We start from the raw sequence: 18,519 nt of genomic DNA on the forward strand, positions 1-18,519 counted from the left end.
GCAGTACTGCACTCTAACCACTGCGCCACCGTGGCTCTTGTGACAAGATGTGACAATAATGGCAATAAGCAGGACCAAGGGCTAGTAGATGACAGCAAGCCACTGGGTTTTAGAGAAAAGAGAGGCAGCGCTAGAGGCAAGCGAAGGCCTTTGTGTTTTTTCAACAAGTAACCCGGGGGAGGAAAAGCTGAGGGGAGAACCTCTGAACCCAGTTCTTGAAAAAGAAAGAACAAAGAATTAAGGGATCACATTCTGACAGCCCTTGGGCAATGCATATGTATGAGTCAATAGATATTTATATTTAATAAGTATATAAAATAGGATCAAAATAAAACCAAGTAGATTTACAGATTTTAAAATAAAAGGAACCAGAAATATCACAGTACAGGAACAGCCCAAGTGCCGCCATATCCCAGTTGTGTACTCTGCCATGTTTATAAAAGTACTGTAGAAAAGTGTCCCCAGAGGAAGGCCAGGGATGGTCTCTGTTCTTCTCCACTGGGGCCTTCGAAGATCTCTGCTGGCATTTCCAAACACAATTTTTGTAATTCAGTTGTTGCTGAGCTCCGCGGAATTTCCCCCAATTGCCAACCAGGAGCCCAGGCACAGCTGCCCCGAGAGTACAGAAGTGTGTAGGCCCCTCACCCGGTCCAAGAGACTCGATGCCGGTTTGATCATCCTCAAGGGGGTGGGGGTGGGCTTGGAGCTCCAACTCAACCGAACGACTCAAGGGATGCTGAGAGATTGAGGCAATGGCTGAATTCTGATCACTGGGGACAAGTTAACTTTAAGGATCTGCTGTGCTCTCCTCCTCAGTTCGTCATCGGAAGAGCTGTCCACTTTGATGGCCTGGAATTTCAGCAGGTTGAATGCTTTCGAAGCCAGTTCTGGTTTATTAGCTGGCGGGACAGAACTGGGCGTCTTTCGACACGGTGACTCTTTTCCTTCCTCTGCGCTTCTTCTTTTCTCCTGCTGATGGCTGCCGCCACTTTTCCATTCAGGTTTGGCCACCGATGGTTTCTTAATTCTGGAGGCCGCCGTGCTACAGCTCTGGGAGTTGCTCCCCGAAATTCGGCCATTCAGGATTCCAGATGCTTTGCAAGTGTTACTTTCCTGAAGCACCCCACCCTTTGGTCCTTTTATAAGGCTCATCGCGAGAGCAGCAGAGTCCGGCACTTGGGTTATTAAATGCCTGTATCCTTTGGGATCCAATTGATTAGAGGGTATCTTAGCGGCCTTCACAGCTGAAGACTGCACTGATGCCGTGGGTGCTTTGAGCCGCTTAAGGTCCGAAGGAGTGATCCCCAGGTGCCCTTGTGTGCATTTTGATTCCAGACAAGAAGCAGTGGCTTTCAGTGGGACTAAGGCTTCCAACACCACTGACAGCCTCATGGCCGGATAGACGCCGGGGTACATATTAGCCGGGAAGCTCATGGCCGAGGCTTTGGATGTGCCCGAACGTGTCCGTTTCAAAGAGTTCAATAGGAGGTTTGTGGAATTACTGCTCTTGGACATGGGCTCCGCAGATTCTTTAGAAGAGCTCACTGTAATACCCGCCAAGGGGGCAGGTATGGTTACCATGTTCCTTGCTGGGGCCTTGGCAGACTCTGAAATAGGAACAGCTGTTTCCGGAATGTCTTGAATACTGCCTTTTGTTTGGCCAGGTGCATTGGCAGTGCAGGAACTGTATCCATACACATCTTTGCTCCTTAGGATTGTGGGTTGGTAGCCTTCTTCTTTAAGGCCTTGGAGAAAAGCTACTAACTGGGTCTCCGTGTCAGACAGGTCCTTGGACATGGGGTTAAACACCCGGAGAGCTTCTTCCAAGGCTTTCTGTCCTGCAGAGGACATCCTTGACCAGGAATGGACAGCTTTCTCTTCCACATTGTCCGCTTCAACATTCATGGCATTAGGCTGGCAGGAGCTTCTAGTAGATCCAAACCACTGGGAAACCAGCACAGGTCACCTTAAAGGGAAAAGAAGACAAGGCAGTTAATTCATTAATTTAAAAAACTCCAGAAATATTTACTTCGAAGATTTTAGGAGGTGAGGAGAACCGTAATGCTTTTAAAGAGACCTTTTTCATTGGAACCAAACTTCACATACACTATTAGACCTTGTCTCCTTTCTGTTGGTTTTTTTTTAAATTGATTAATTTCTGGCTTCAGTTGTGGTGTTTATCTCCCCATCCTGAGACAACAGAACCTAATTTCAGGCCTGCTTACACAGGATTATTTCTCTTTTAAGTATTAAATTCAATATATTTAAATGGTTGTCATGAAAGGGAAGGTCCTTTCTCTCTGTTCTGACCCAGCCTTAGCAGAAGCAAGAAACAGACTCCTTGTCACAGAAATAACCCCTCTTTATTTACCTCTTATGAATTAATTGCATTCACCCACCGAGAAGTCCAGGCAGTAGTCCTTCAAGGAGTTAACTGCAGGAACAGACTTTATCAGTTCCTTGCGATAATTGCAAGGCCGTGAGCTCCCAGCCGAAAGGCTGCAAATTAAGTTCTGGCAAGCAGTCTTTGTGGCTCGAAACACAATGAGCAAAATCTTCAGCAATACAAACTGTTGTCTCCCACAACAACCACCCCCCTTTCCTTCTATTTATTCCCCAGCCAGGGAGGGGCCATTCAGCATCCACGGGTGCTTTGCTTCCCGAGTCGACTTCTTGTCCCCCGTTGCTCACCTCTAACTGCTCTGCACATACATGCATCTGGAACAGTCCCCAGCTTTTCTTCCTCCTCACTCACATCAGCCTCTAAAGGCAGCTGCCTCTCCAGTGGCTGGGAAATGTCCGACTGGCTCCATCTCTGTGTCCAATGCAGAGCATCCATCAGAGCCTTCCCAGGACTCCAGCACTGGCCCACGTTCCTCCCCAACCTCCTCATTGTCCGAATCTGCTGCCAGTTCTTCTGGCAGGCCACAACAATCTCCTCCACCATGCCAGCTATGGAATTTTCTCTCTATCATTTTGCAGGCTTTTAGGATACCTTACTATATAAATATGGACGGTATATAAGTGTGTTTCGTTTATTTATTGTAATTTCAAACAAATATGCTCAGCTGCATGAAGGGTTTATTAAATAACATGGACAAAAGATATACTGTATTTTTTGGAGTACAAGACACATCTTTTTCCCTCAAAAAAGAGGGAAAATCTGGGTGCGTCTTATACACTGAATACAGCATTTTTTGCCTCCTGAAACCCCGCCCCCATTGCCAAAATGGCCGTGCAGAGCCTTATGGAGGCTTCCAAAGTGCTCCTGGGAGCTGGGGAGGGCAGAAATGAACATAAAATGGGCTGTTTTTTGCCTCCCCAGCCCCCAAGAGCATTCTATAAGCCTCCTAAAGACTACGCATGCCCTTTTTTTTGGACAAAAAAGGCCCGTTTTCACGAAAAACGAGCCATTTTTGGGAGGTCTGCAGAGTGCAAATTTTTAAATTTGCCTCTTCAAGATCTTGGTGCATCTTGTACTCCGGTGAGTCTTATACTCTGAAAAATACAGTAGTTAGGAGTGAGTTTCCTTCCAATAATCATAATTAAAAATAATTACAATATGTTGAAGTTGGACAACATGACTGAATGAAATAAACCCAAGATCAAATAAAACTCCTGAATGATTATTTATAACCAAGAAAGCAAAAAAAAAAATCCATGTTTCATTCTAGCTTGTGCTTATAAGCTAACTACTTGTTTGCTTGTCCCAAAGGTGCTTTTTTTGAAGAGGCAAGTGGACTTTCTGGTTTTCTTTGAAAGTCCAGGTGCCTCTTGAAAAAAGCACCTTTGGGACAACCATGACCTGGATGACTGAGAATCTCCATGGATACTTGATTGCTTGAAAGTACAAATGAGCTAAATCTCTTACCGCTGGCATACATTCTTTGTAGTTTTCGGGAAACCTTTAAATAATGGCTCTCAGAATTAACTAAAACACTTTCTGATAAATTCATGTTATCCACTCAGTTCTTCAATCAGTTCTTCTGTGTTTATACAACCTTCTGGGAATGTTTTTTTCTTTTGCTGTCCTTGTATTTTGAAGGACACTGGACCCTGTAGAAAGTTAGCACCCACCCTCTCTTAGAAGAATGAAATATTTTAGGAAATACTGAAAAGGCAGAATACTAGGTTTCCTTGGATGAGAAAAGGAGCAACATGTTTTTAAAGACAAAGAAGCTCCCTGCAGCTCAGTGGTGGGTTCCGGATCCTGTCACAACTGGTACACTGTGACGGGGCCGGCCGACCACCACGCTCCAGTTGCTCGACGGAGGTCACGCAGGAGCCATACACCGCGCTTGCGTGTGCAAATGGTCCGGTTAGCTCAAATAGAGGTAAGGAACGAGGGCAGGGGGGTGGGCCCTCCAAAGCACTGTTCCGGTACGGTGGCCGCTGCTCCCAGCTGGCACCAGTACACCTGTACCAGTGCTGCAGCTCCCTGCCCACTCCCCTTCTTCAGCTCCAGGGTGATGGGATTAAGACATGGCCCTCAAAGCATGATGGGATTAACCCTCTACCCATCTCACCACATGACACCTGGGAGGATTGCATCACCCAAGCCTGGGACACAGACAGCCTACAAAGTTAGCTAAGACTCCCCCCACCCCTGCCCACTGGGAGTCTGACAGCCAATGGGATACATTTCTTGTACAGGAACAGGAAACCCCCACACCCACAAGTCCATCACATGGTCCAATCTCCCACTGCCCTGCTGGCAGTTCCACCCATTCAATTCAAGTCAAGTGCAGAGGTGCAGAGACAAAGGATGACCTTGGCTTTCTAGAAAGAATTTTGTTTTGGCTACATAGCATCTCACTCCCTCCTCCCATTTTCCCACAATCGAAAATGCATAGTAGAATAATAGAAAGTGTGGCAGGCCTCAGATCCAAAAGAAAAGATGGCTGCAGGCCTGACACTAGAGGCATTGCCAAAACATGTTGCTACAGTAGAGGTTTACAGTGGTTTCATTACAATAACCTGGATACCAGACATTTTTACATTATAACATCCATATGCCAAGATTATGATTGCCACTTTGGATAGGAATTTTGGAAACTGATCTCTAAACCTACATGGAGAGCACCAGATAACCGAAGCTGACATATGCTAATCAATTTCAGATGCCCCCACCTCCTTCTCCTCATTTTGTACCTGAAGTTTCAGGGACTGAACTTGCATGCCTTCAGCACGCAAAATATGTGCTGCATCAGTGAGCGATGATCTGCTTCACTGAAGATATTAGCAAAATAAACTAATTCCTTCCTCAGCAACATTCCAATATTTTCCTGGCACTAGTTTTACAGTTTTAATGGGCTACAGGATAAACTACCCTGGCTTAAATAGCAAAGTATGCGCCTATACCTATAAGGTATTACCTCTCCAAACTTCCTAAGAAAGCAGGACTCTTGAAAGTGATGTTGTTCCAAACGGAACTTTTATTAAAAAGCTTGTGACAGCAAGAGGTCTACTTAGGAACTAAGTAAAACAGCAATTTAAAGCAGTGCAAAGAAAACCCCTCCCACAGTACAGCAATGCAGGAAACAGAAACAGAAACTGTCAGGCCTGTAGTTATGTTCTTTTTAGGATCTTTGGCCTGCCACACTTTTTATTAATTTCCTATGCTGTTTCATTAGTGTAGTAGTTGGGAGGGGGGAATAGAAAGGAGTAGGATTGTGGAATGTATGTTGTCATTCTTTTATAGAAGCCAAGGTCATCTTTTGTCTCCGCACCTCGACACCTGACCGGAAGCAGAAGGGTGTAGATGCCAGCGTGGAAGTGATGATTGGAACATGTGATGGATTATGGGGTGTGGGGATAGATCATAAACTTTCAACTGGGTGGAATTCCAGGATGAACATCAGTGTTGGAATTTTCTATAGATGTGCTAACTTGCCTGTATGAATAAATGGGAACTTTAAGGATGATTCTGCCTTGGACAATTATTTATTTCATACATGGTATTTAGAACGCTAACATTATTCCAACACTATTCCAAGGTATAGAAGGAGAAAAAAGAGAAGAATTGATGGATTTAAGGAGAGGAACTTTGACAAAAGCACTACTGATAACCAAAGATAAGCTGATTAAAGAAGCTGATGGAGGGTTTCGAGAATTTATAAGACATGCAACAAGCAACAAGGTGCGAAGAGAAGTCCACAGAAAGTTGATTAAGGAAATAACCAGTCAAGATTAATCCCACATAAGGCAAAAGAAATAAGACTGTACTACTACTGGAAAGACACAGGTTGAAACATGAAAGCTATTAACAAAATACTAGCTAAATAGTTAAAATTAGAACATTATGTTAAAAATGAAGTGATAATGGATATAGCTAAATAGATAATTGATAATGATATAATGTATACATATGTATTGGTTTGATAAGAGAACATTTGGTATAAATTTTTAAATGGTGACCATGAAAGGAAGTTTAGAAATTTTGTTATATATGAAAGCCTATAATATTGAAATTGGATTGATCATGGATATAGTTAGATAAATAATTGATAATAATATAATGTATACATATATATTGGTTCGACAAGAGGAATTTTGGTATAAATTTTAAATGGTGACCATGAAAGGAAGTTTTGAAACTTAGTTATGTATGAAAGCCTGTAATTTTGAAATTGGATATAAATTGTAAACAGTGATTAAGAAAGGTTTAGAAACTTTGTTATCAAACATAATTAATTTTTATTTAGAACGTTTCACGGCAGAGAATGAGGTGGCTGGATGGAGTCACTGAAGCAGTAGGCGTGAGATTAAATGGACTCCAGAGGATGGTAGAGGACAGGAAGGCCTGGAGGAACATTGTCCATAGGGTCACGAGGGGTCGGACATGACTTCGCAACTAACAACAACAACCGACTGAAGGAACGAATTGTTTCCTGCCCACTCCCTGCTCGTTCCTCTTTTGTTTCCTGTGGGAGGGGCCAATCACCTCCAAGGTGTGGCTTTATTCCAAAATCAACCCTGCTTTCTTAGTTGTTCTTGTCTTCTGGCAACTCTGTGCATGGGCATACTGGGAACAGGCTCCAGCTGTTCCTCTGCCTCACTGCTGTCTAGCTCCCTTTCTGCCTCCAATGAAGAGCCCTCGTCTGAGGTTTCCTCAGTCCCCAAGACTGGCCCATGTTTCTCCCCAACCTCCTTACTGTCCGACTATGCTGCCACCTCTGCTGGCCGCTGGCGGGCCACAATAGGCACAAACCTTCACTGACTCATAGAATGGAGGTAGGCTTTGGATAGAATTTGTGGCCAGTTTGAAGTCCAAGGAAGAAGATGTGATGGGCCCAGCCCTCTGGAATGACCTCCCCCCCCGACATCAGGACAACAACCGATCACCGCTCCTTCCGCACGAAACTCAAGACCCACCTGTTCCAACTAGCCGGCCTGGCCTGAATTATAGCTATTCTAATCCCTCTGGATAAAATTTTAAATTAGGTTTGACTTTGGGTGTTTTAATTGTTTTTTAATTGCTTTTTGCTGTTTTTAATTAATTGATTATTTATTTATTATGTGTTGTATAATGCTTTTTGTATATCTCCTCCTTGTTATTTATTTGTTATGTAGTAAATGGTACGCTGCCCCGAGTCCCTTGGTGGAGAGGGTGCGGCATATAAAATGGATTAATAAATAAATAAATAAATAAGAAGGATAGAAAAACACTGTCAGCCCTGGAGGCCATCTTTTTCTTTGGATCTTCAAAGGGCCACACTTGATGGATGGGCATACTGTGGGAACTGGGAGGGTGTCAGGCCTGGAAGCCACCTTGGCCATTGGATCTTAAGGCCTGTCACATTTAATCTGTGGGAAACTGAGAGGGGGGATTGTATGGAGCTGGGGAGATATATAGTCATAACATAACAACATTCCCCTCTCTGACAGTCAAGGATCTGGTAACTGGAGGGCTGTGACTGGGAGGCATCTCCAGTTGGGACAGTGCCTGATTGGATCATGTGATGGATATGTGGGTGCTGAGTAGGGGCTTGGACTTTCTTTTGGGTGGGAAAAACCTGGAAGCTTTCAGATTCGGATTTTCCCAGATGTGCCAATATGACATCTCTAATAAAATAGAACTTTGAGGAACTTCACGCCTCGGAGTCTTCTTTCGTTGGGGGTGTTACTTGGAAACTTGACAGAGGAGGATTGGATGGTGAGGGGGTGAGATATATAGCCATAACAACATTCTTTCACTGGGAGTTAAGGACGTGCACCTGAAGAAGCGTGACTGGGAAACAATTCCAGGTAGGATGGTGACCTGATTGGACCATGTGTGGACATGTGAGTGCAGAGGAAGGGACTCTGACTTTCCTTTGGGTGGGGAAAACCCGGGAGGCTTCAGATTCAGGTATTCACAGATGTGCCAATATGGCATCTCTAATAAAATGGAACTTTGAGGAAATGCCTGCCTCGGAGTCTTACTTTGCTGGGGATGTTACTTGGAATACTTGGACAACACTTTCCTGGGCATTCCCAGCAGAGCAGTCCCACTCTTGAGCGATTAAAGCGTTTGTGGCCAAGCCTAAAGAAGGGGAATTGAGGGGAAAGCACCTGAGTGACGATCAAAGAGACAATACATGGAATTACGGAAGAAACCGGGATTGTCAAAATATATAAGCAATGTCAGGGTTCCAAATAGCATCCAAAAGTAAATCAGAGTCCGAGGCAAAAGATTCCTCAAAGTTCCAATTTATTAAGAGAGTCATGTTGGCACATCTGGGAAAACCCGAATCTGAAAGCTTCCAGGTTTTCCCACCCAGTTCAAAGTTCAAGATCTTTTACAGCAGCTAGGTTGTTGATTGCTCAACATTGGAAAAAAGATTTTTTACCGACAATCGATCAATGGATTCAGAAAGTGGCGGGGTTTGCCGAGATGGCAAAAATCTCAGCTTTCTTAAAAGGTCAGAAGCAGGAGAATTATACACAGGAATGGGTAAAATGGATTGATTACATACAGAATAAATATCAGACTAGGAAGTACTATGTAGCCTTTAGGTAAGAATGTTCAGATTGACAGATGATCAGAGTAAATAATATATGGGATGCTTGGAATTGTTAGAGTGGTGTATAGCGGAAGTCAGGGGGTGGGTTTGATGGGAGGTGGGGAAGGGCTAGGGTGGAGGGTGGGGAAATATATATGTATAATTAATCTAGAAGATGGGATTAATGAGATATTGTTACTTTAAGAGAAACCTATATTATGAATTATATATGTTTAATCAATTTAGAAGATGGGGTTAATGGGTTATTGTTAGTTTAAGAGAAACCTATATTATGATTGTTGGGAGGTGAGGGGGTACAATATTTGAATGAGAAATCTATTTTAAGACGGGGGAGGGGAGGGGGTACAGTATTTGTATGTGATCTACATTATATGTCAGGGGGGGTAAAAAGGGGGAAAATTTGTCTGTATAAAACTTTTTCAATTAAAAAAAAAAGTTCAAGATCTTGCCCCCACACCCACAAGTTCATCACATGGTCCAATCTTCCACTGCCACACTGGCAGCTTTCACCCATCCAATTCCAGCCAGGTGCAGAGACAAAGGATGACCTTGGCTTTCTAGAAAGAATTTTGTTATGGCTACATATCACCCAATTCCGTATAATCCCCCCTCCCTTTTTCCCACAATAGAAAATGCATAGAATAATAGAAAGTGTGGCAGGCCTGAAGTCCAAAAAAGAAGAGATGGCTTGCAGGCCTGACAAGCAAAATGATTGGAAACAGCCACCTGACTTCGGTGTGTTACTTTAGAGGAGAAATTGAAAGCTAAATAATGCTCAGGTGGGAGAAACTACGGCTGGAGCAAAGTCTTTTCTGGGAATAGAATACATTTAGGAGAAAATCTACTAGGTAGAGGCTTTAGGACAGTGTTTCTCAACTTCAACAATTTTAAGATCTGTGGATTTTAACTCTTCAAATTCCCCGCCCCGAGTCCTGCTTAGGAAAGGGTGCGGTTTATAAATAAAAGTTTGATTGATTGATTGAGCATGAAGTCCACGTGATCTTAACAGTTGCTGAGGTAGAGGAATGGAGTGGGCTGCCTGGTATAATTGAACTACCATATTTTTCGGAGTATAAGGTGCACCAGAGTATAAGACGCCCCAAGGTTTTGAAGAGGCAATTTTTAAAAAAAAAGTTTTTGCACTCTGTAGACCTTCCAAAAACGGCCCTGTCCCCCCCCCCAAAGGGCATGCATAGCCATTAGGAAGCTTATAGAGTGTTCCTGAGGGGGGGGAAGCGACTCGTTTTTCACTCATTTCAGCCCTCCCCAGCCCCCAGCAACACTCTGAAAGTCTCTTAAAAGCTATGCAGCCATTTTGGTGAAAGGAGGCAAAAATGCTGTATTCAGTGTATAAGATGCACCCAGATTTTCAGCCTCTTTTTTGAGGGAAAAAGGTGCGTCTTATATTCCAAAAAATACGGTAAGCCTTGGGACCACAGGTGAAACCAGATGTCAAACTGTGTCCCCATATGTTCTGTCCCATGATTTCAATGAATATGCAGACATAGGCTTGGCTGTCTGCCACAACTAATTACATAGATAACGCCACCCCTTGGCTAGGAGCCTAGAAAGTTATCTTCAAGAACCAAGATTAAATTTACAGAATGCTTTCTCAACAGTTACTAAAATGGACTGTTGTTTCCTGCAAAGATTCCCCTCCCGTCGCTCCACCTATAAACTCTTTGGGAGGGCCACACCCTTAGCCAGCTGTCCTTACTTCCTTCTATGGCGTCATCTCCACAGCTGTTCCTTTCTCTTCTCAGCTCTTCTCAGCTACGTATACGCACATCAGGGACAACCTCCCTCTGTTCCTCCTCACTGCTCCCTGACTCAGATGCCACCTGGTGGCCAACAGGCCTCTCTAGTTCCTGCTCTGACTCCAAACACCCACCAGAGTCTTCCTCATCCTCCAGAGCAGTCCCATAATGGTCTGAGCTGTGAGAGTCCACCAACAGCTCAGCCGGCCGCTGCAGGGCCACATTATCCTCACCGCAGGGCCCTTCCCCCGGGTCTGACACTCAGGGTGTGGCTTAGCTGGGAATTGTTCATGGAAGGCCTGCACCAAAGCAGGTGCATGCACGGAGGTCGCATCCTCCCAGGTAACATCTCCAGCTCTCGGCCTTTCCATTCCACCAGGTATTGGAACCGTTCTTTCAGCCATCGGGAATCCCGAATCCTGGCAACTTTGTACTCGGCTGCCGCCTCATAGACATGGGGTTCTAGCTGGGGATGATCGGGTTGACGAAGAGGACAAGCCGGCCGTTCAGGAGCAAGAAGAGATCGATAAAAGGTGGAGGAGCCAACGTCACGATGAGACAACGTGCGGTCTTGATTGTCCGAGATCGCCGCTGATACTTTTACCGCTGCACGGTCCATCTGGACCTAATCCGTCCCGTAGAGATGGTGAACAGGGAGACAAATCCTTGCTGGTCTCAGGGACATTGCAAAGTCCCTGATTGACCCAAGGGAAGCTCTCCAAGCTGGCGGTAAACAGACAGCCCCCAGGCTGACAAAGTTGGAGACGGCTCCGGACAGAAGGCAGTGAAAGTGAGTCCATCTCACTTTGATCTGATGAGATTTTTTCTTTTGAGAATGATTGCAAAAAGAAAATCCTTTTTTAAAGATAAATTAGTCCTTTAAACAAAAGAATAAAGCGGCAGAATTTATCTCTATTCGGACTGCCTTAGAAAGTTTTTTTTCCTTTTTCTTTGCAACAATGCTTTGTGGATTGAAGTGATTTTAACGCTTTCCATTTCTCCTCTTAAGTGAATGAATTGATTTTTTTCTTCTATTCTTTGCTACCTTATTTTTTGGCTCAACCAAAACCTTTTTTTATTTTAATAATCCTTCCTTCTACTGCTTACTAAATTTTATTAAAGACATTTAGAAACTTCTGTTTTCTTTAAGCTTGAAACGAATAAGAGAAAGTTGAATCTGCCATTCAGAAGCTAGAATGTGGTGTTTTTTTCTTGAAACAATGTATCCTTTGTTCTATCTCCTTTGATTCTACTGATGTCATAATTGGAGGGTTTGAAGCTTATTTGTGGAGACTGATAAGGACTCAAGAACACGGACTGTTCTTTTGCAGGTGTTTTTGTGAAATATTTTGGACAAGGGAAGGAAAAGAAAAGAAAAAGATAGAACCCTTCCTTTTTGAAAAAATTAAAAGAATCTTGTGCTTAAGTAAATTCAAAATAAAAGTACTTTTATACATCTAAGACATTGAAGGCGAGAGTGGCAGTGGATTTTAGACTCTTTCTTCTCTTCTTGGGAATATGTATCAATATGCAGATGAGGAAACTCTAAGTTTTCAGGATTTTTTGGATGGAATTCAAAATATATTGGAAGGATTTGAGAGATTTGATAAGAAGTTGGATAGACTATTGTCTTGCACAGCAAAAGATGAAGGGGTTGGAGCCCCAAAAGTTAAAGAAGAGAATGAAGATATAGAAGATAAAGATAAGATAACAGATGAATTTACTAATGGAGCATCTATGAGTGAAAGTGGAAAGAAGGGAATATGGAAAAGTGAACTTGATAATCTGGAGCTCTATCCCTCTTGGCAAGATATGGATTTGATGATTGAATTAAGAAGAGAAACAGCTTCAGAAATATGTCTGATAATCAAAGATATGTTAATTTCAACACAAGCTCAAGGGCAACAAGACTATATGAGAGATCTTTTAAGCAAAAAAGTGCAGAGAGAAGTTTTTAAAAACCTTATAAAGAAGTTCATAAGAGAATTGACGCAACAACTGGCAAAAGAGATAAGATTGTTTTGTTACTGGAAAGATACAGGTTGATAATGAATGTTGATAATTAAAAACTTAATTAATTTTTGGTGATTAACAAGTAGGATTTTGTAGATGTTTTTAGAATGTTTCTTTAAATGTTTATTCGTTAACAAATAATTCATTATGATAATATTAATAAAATAATAATTTCAAGTAGTAAAAGCAATTTGGATATAAACTACAAATCAGGACCTGGGAAAAAGATTTATCGATTTTACTAATACATTTTTGTTTAGATTTTGCTATAAAGATGTAATCTTTCTCAGGTACTTATAAAATCTACTAACAAATTTTTGTTTAGATTTTATTATTAAGATGTAATCTTTCTTGGGTCAGATAAGAGGAGATGTGATATGAATAGTAAAAAATTTTTTAGATAACTATAATAACAACAAGGAAATGTTAATGGATAATGTTTAATGATTTCTATATGTGTTGGCATTGGTAAAGGTAATTAGATGTAAGTCTTGAATAGTGAATTGGGGGGGAAAGGAATATGTTATTAAAGAGTAATTATTGGAGGTTTATTGAAATAGCTAATGAATGCCAGTAGGTGGTTGTGTCTTTAAATACAAATGATTCTAGATAAAAACACGTTTAAATAATTCTAGTCAAATGAGAATGATGGTACATTGATAGTAAAATACATAAAGTTTTTTGATTTAAAATGTACAATTCAATATGAAGGTATAAATAATGATTGTGGTAGTAACGCACAAAATTTATTTGTAACCAATCGACATGCTTTCTATAAGATGTAAAGAAGAATGATTCTTTTTTTGTGTTTTTGTTTAATTAAAACAATAAAAAAAAATTCAAAAAAAAAAGAGATTGATAAAAGACCAGATGTACTCGCATCGAACGTGGCAAAGTCAGGCGATAGGCGACCGGATTGATGACTGCTTCAACAGGAAATGGGCCAAGGTAACGGTGGTCTAACTTCTTGACCGGCCAATTTGACGGAAGGTGTTTAGTGGACAGCCACACTTGATCGCCCACAGTCAACACTGGCGTCGTGCGCTGAGACCTGTCTGCGACTCTCTTATAGTCCTCCTTGGCTTTATCCAGATATCGCCGCACTACTTGATGGACCGCCTGTAGTTCTGACAGGAAGTCTTCAGCTGCGGGGACAGCTGAGTCGATGGGTGCAAGGGGAAAGAACCAAGGATGATACTCCATACTGGCCAAGAAGGGCGTCGTCTGCGTGGATGTGTGCTGTGAGTTATTGAATGCAAACTCCGCTATTGCCAGGTAGTCCGCCCAATCATTTTGCTGCTGGTTCACAAAACTCTGCAAGTACTGTTCCAAGATCCCGATCACTTTCTCCGTCCCTCCGTCGGTTTCGGGATGGTGCGCTGAGGACAAGCAGATCTTGACATCCAAGGCCGTCATCTGCCCTTTCCAAAACTGGGCTGTGAATTGTGTTCCTCTGTCCGACACAACACTGTCAGGTAGGCTGTGCAGCCTGAAAATATGTTGGATAAACATGCGGGCAGTGACGCGGGTTGTTGGTAATCTCCGACATTGGATAAAATGCGCCATCTTCAAGAGCATGTCTACCACCACGAACACCGTGGTAAGACAGGCACGTCTGTCAGCGCAAATCGATGGGACAATCATATGGCCGGTGCTGTGGCAATTGGTCTGCTTCTTGTTCACTGAACACATCTGCAAAATCTGCTGTCGGAAGGCAGACACCCCGGGTGGACTCAGCAGCTGGCCTGAACAGACATGACGGGTGTGGTCCACACATTGCAAGGCTGGAAAAGTGACAAGGTTCTGGGACCAGTAGATTCATGGGTCGTGCGCCCGAAGCCAAGCCAAGCCCAAGACCACAGGGAAATGCAGACCAGAGGTAACATAGAACTGGATGGCTTCCTCGTGAACCACGATGACCAGGTGCAAGGGTTGCGTGGTGGCCTTGATAGGCCCAGACAGAAGCACCGAGCCGTCAATGGTCTCCACAAGCATAGGATGATCTACTGGACACAGAGGGACCACATACTTGGTCGCAAACGCCTCGTCCATGAAGTTCGTGGTAGCCCCAGAGTCGAAGAGAGCATGTGCCAGAATCCCTTGAGGGCTACTGGACAGGAGTATTCGGGATGCCAGGATCAGGTGTCAGGGAGGCCCGCAAGTCACTGTCTCTGAACATGGCTCTGAATTGGTGCACGCCCAACCTAAGATCTTCCTTAGATAGGGTTTGACCCGTTTCCCAACAAATTGTTCTGGGGCTGGGGAGCAGGTCCAGTAACTGATGCCCCTCGTCTCTTCTTGGGGCAAAAGGCTGCCATGTGGCAAGGTTCCCCACAATAAAAACACAACCCCCCTGAGCCCATCTGTTCTTCTCCATTAGCGACAAACGGGGTTTGGCTGCACCTAATTCCATGGGCTCCTCCCGTGGAGTTAGAGTCTCACGCATAGCGGGAACCACCCTGTTCTCCTGGAATGTGCAGCGAATTCCCCGTCTCTGCAATCGAGCATCAATCCGGAGACACAGGTGGACCAACGCGTTGAAATTCGGTGGCCTATCCACACACCAGCTCCTCCTGCAAGTCTTCCGACAACGCATCCTCAAATGTGTCCATGAGGGCTGCCTCATTCCAAGCCGAATCCTGGCTTAGTAGCCTAAATTCACTGATGTAGTCCTGCAAGGAACCCCGGCCCTGCTTCAGAGTCTTCAGACGTCGGGTAGCCGTCTCCGTTTTAATGGGGTCCTCCTACATTAACTGGAGGTGGTCACAGAACCCCCTGAAGTCATCCATCAAAGAGCTAGCCTGGACCAGCAGTGGCGTCGCCCATCGAGCTGCGGAGCCGGAGAGTAAGCTAATCATAAACCCCATCTTATCTCGATCATAGGGAAAATTCTCTGCTTTCAAGCTGATAAATAGCTGGCATTGTCCTAAGAAATCTGGAAACATGGCTTGGTTGCCATCGAATTTATCAGGAACTGCAACCGGGCATTTCCTCTGAGGTGGGGGTGGAGCAGGGTGAGCTTGGAGCTGTGCCACCTGGGCAACCAACATAGCCACCTATTGCGAAAGTTGCGCATTCTCGGCACGCAGCTGCTCCATGGTAATGATTTTTACAGCTTTTGTTTTAGGGCAGGAAACAAACTGTTCTGTCCCGTGATTCCAATGAATATGCAGACACAGGCTTGGCTGTCTGCCATGACTAATTACATAGATAAAGCCACCCCTTGGCTAGGAGCCTAGAAAGCTATCTTCAAGAACCAAGATTAAACTTGGACTTCCGGTTCCGGCTGCGGATCGCGACAGGCATGCTTTGCTCACCCCGCGCGCTCTTGGTGGGCTCCCCCCTGATCGGGGGGGCACAGGGAGCCTTGTAGGGGCCCCTGCCGAGGGGGCGGCTTAGCGGGGGGTCCCCTGTGTCAGCGGCGGCCGGGGGGGGCTCCCTGCATCGCCCTAGGCACCAGGAGGCAAAAGGGGAGGCGCTTTCCTGCACTTTCGCGTCGAGGCAGCTGGGCGAGACTGATGATTTGAGGGCTGCAGCTGCAATGCGGCAATTCTCCCCGTTCCCTTTCTTGACTGAAGAAAAAAAAAAGACTGTCAGCTTTTTAGAAAAACTTTCAACCCGTTCCTGGGAAGTGTGACTGGAGGGAGGGGTTCCCCCCCCTTGGATAAGCGGCTCTAAACTGCTCTCCTCCCCCAGAGGAGGAGGAGGGGGGTGAGCTCTGGAATGAAGTCACGCTCATAGCAAACAGCAGATTTTCTCTACTGCAATTGTGAAAATGAGGTGATGATCTGACTTTTTGAAAACTTTGAAAACTTTTGGTTTGTTGCCTTCTGATTCCGGAGCTGGCAAGGCAAGATGGCACACTTCCGTTGTCTTCATGTACTTTGAAATTTGACTCCACCCACAGAAACTGTTGGCATCTTGTCTTTGTCTCCGTGACACTCAGAGATATCTCTTGATACACTTTATCCTGGACTTGGAACAATGGACTTTACTGCTTGGATTTAGACTTTAGAAAAGGCCTTTATTTGTCTGGGCTGCCTGCCTCGTGATCTCTCTCGGCTATCCACTTTTACAATTGCTCCTTCCCTGTGTTGACACAGTTATTTCTGAGGTCTTCTTACTACAATGCCACCAAAAAGACCACCACCGGGGAAACCGGGTTTTGCTGGCTCTGCCCCAGCATCTTCAGCATCCAGCCCCAGCGGACAACAGACACTAACGTCTTTACTTCAGCCTAAGCCCCTTGAGGTGGACCTAACCCAACAGATGTTCCAATAGCTCTTAAAGGGGCAGGAGGACTTGAAAAATCAACTGAAAGAAATGAATGACCAGCTCAGAGAGAACCAAAACCGAACGGTTCAAAATTCACAGAGACTGGAACTTTTGGAGGAGGGGACGGCTGAGATGAGGGGGGAGGTGAGGGGGGGTCCAGAGAGGAAATCAAGAACTTGAGAACCACCAGATAAAAATGGAATTTGAAAGGATGTCTTTTTTCCTTAGATTTCAAAATGTAATTGTGGCTGATGATGAAGACTTGAGGGACATTATGACAAAATGATTGGCTGAATACATCAAAAAAGACAGACAACAGTTGGGGTGGGATATTGACCTGGTCTATAGAGTAAATTCAGCATATGCCAGAACACATAACGTTCCAAGGGAGGTCCACATTAAATTTCTCAGAAAGACTACAAGAGATGAGAGTCTGAGTGCACAAAGGGGGCAAGTATTAAAATACAAGGATAGAGAAATAGCCATTCTGAAACAAATCCCTAAGAAAGTTAGAGATAAAAGAAAAAAATTATTCGCTTCTAGTGAAGAAATTATACCAGAAAGGGGTGTGGTTTCGGTGGCTTCTGCCAGAAGGTATGTTAATATTCTGGGAGGACACTAGAGTTAGAATTAACACAACTATGGAGGCTGAGGCCTTCATGGAAAAAAACAAAGTCCTCCTGGATAAATCTGATGACACTATACAGGACACAGGAGGTGCTGGAGCCTTGCTGGAGGAGGGAGAAGAGGCAACATCGAGAAAAATTAGATCACAAAAATGAACTAGAAAATCTGTCTGATATAAAATGATTGAAATCATTTGAAGATAAAAGGTTAAAATATGCTGACAAAATATTATTAAGTAGTAACAATTTAATGTATTAATAAATGAAAGTTATGAGAATGGGGGGGAGGGCCATTTCCTGCATAATGTAACTGTCAAAATTTGTACCTTATCCACCATCCCTTTCCCTGATTATTTTTTGTAAAAAAACAATAAAAATTTTGTTTGGAAAAAAAGAAAGAACCAAGATTAAACCTATAAAGGAGGGGCCACACCCTTAGCCAGCTGTCCTTACTTTCTTCTATGGCGTCATCTCCACAGCTGTTCCTTTCTCTTCTCAGCTGTACGTACACGCACATCAGGGACAACCTCCCTCTGTTCCTCCTCACTGCTCCCTGACTCAGATGCCACCTGATGGCCAACAGGCCTCTCTAGTTCCTGCTTTGACTCCAAACACCCTCCAGAGTCTTCCTCATCCTCCAGAGTAGTCCCATAATGGTCTGAGCTGTCAGAATCCACCAACAGCTCAGCCAGCCGCTGCGGGGCCACAACACCATAGGACTGGGTATTTGAGACACCGCAATTTCTTAATGTCAAACGCCTTCTCTCATCCCACTGGGTAAAGAAGAATAAACGTGGTTTTGAAGAAGACGCTCAACAGCCATTAGGCAAACACCAGCAGAGC

General features: G+C 44.1%; 1 protein-coding gene across 4 annotated transcripts in view; it reads right to left on the minus strand.

Moving 5' to 3' along the window:
• Positions 1 to 278: 278 nt before the first annotated feature.
• CCDC71 (coiled-coil domain containing 71) overlaps positions 279 to 18,519 on the minus strand; it is a 31,361-nt gene continuing 13,120 nt past the window's right edge. For all 4 annotated transcript variants that reach the window (XM_081935955.1, XM_081935953.1, XM_081935952.1 and 1 more), the window contains exon 2: positions 279 to 1,966. In XM_081935955.1, the coding sequence (XP_081792081.1) occupies positions 727 to 1,905 (1,179 nt within the window). In that variant the 5' untranslated portion in view covers positions 1,906 to 1,966 and the 3' untranslated portion in view covers positions 279 to 726. The remainder of the gene's footprint in view (positions 1,967 to 18,519) is intronic.

Source organism: Natrix helvetica (assembly GCF_964273705.1).
Source record: "Natrix helvetica genome assembly, chromosome: 1".
NCBI lineage: Eukaryota > Metazoa > Chordata > Lepidosauria > Squamata > Natricidae > Natrix > Natrix helvetica.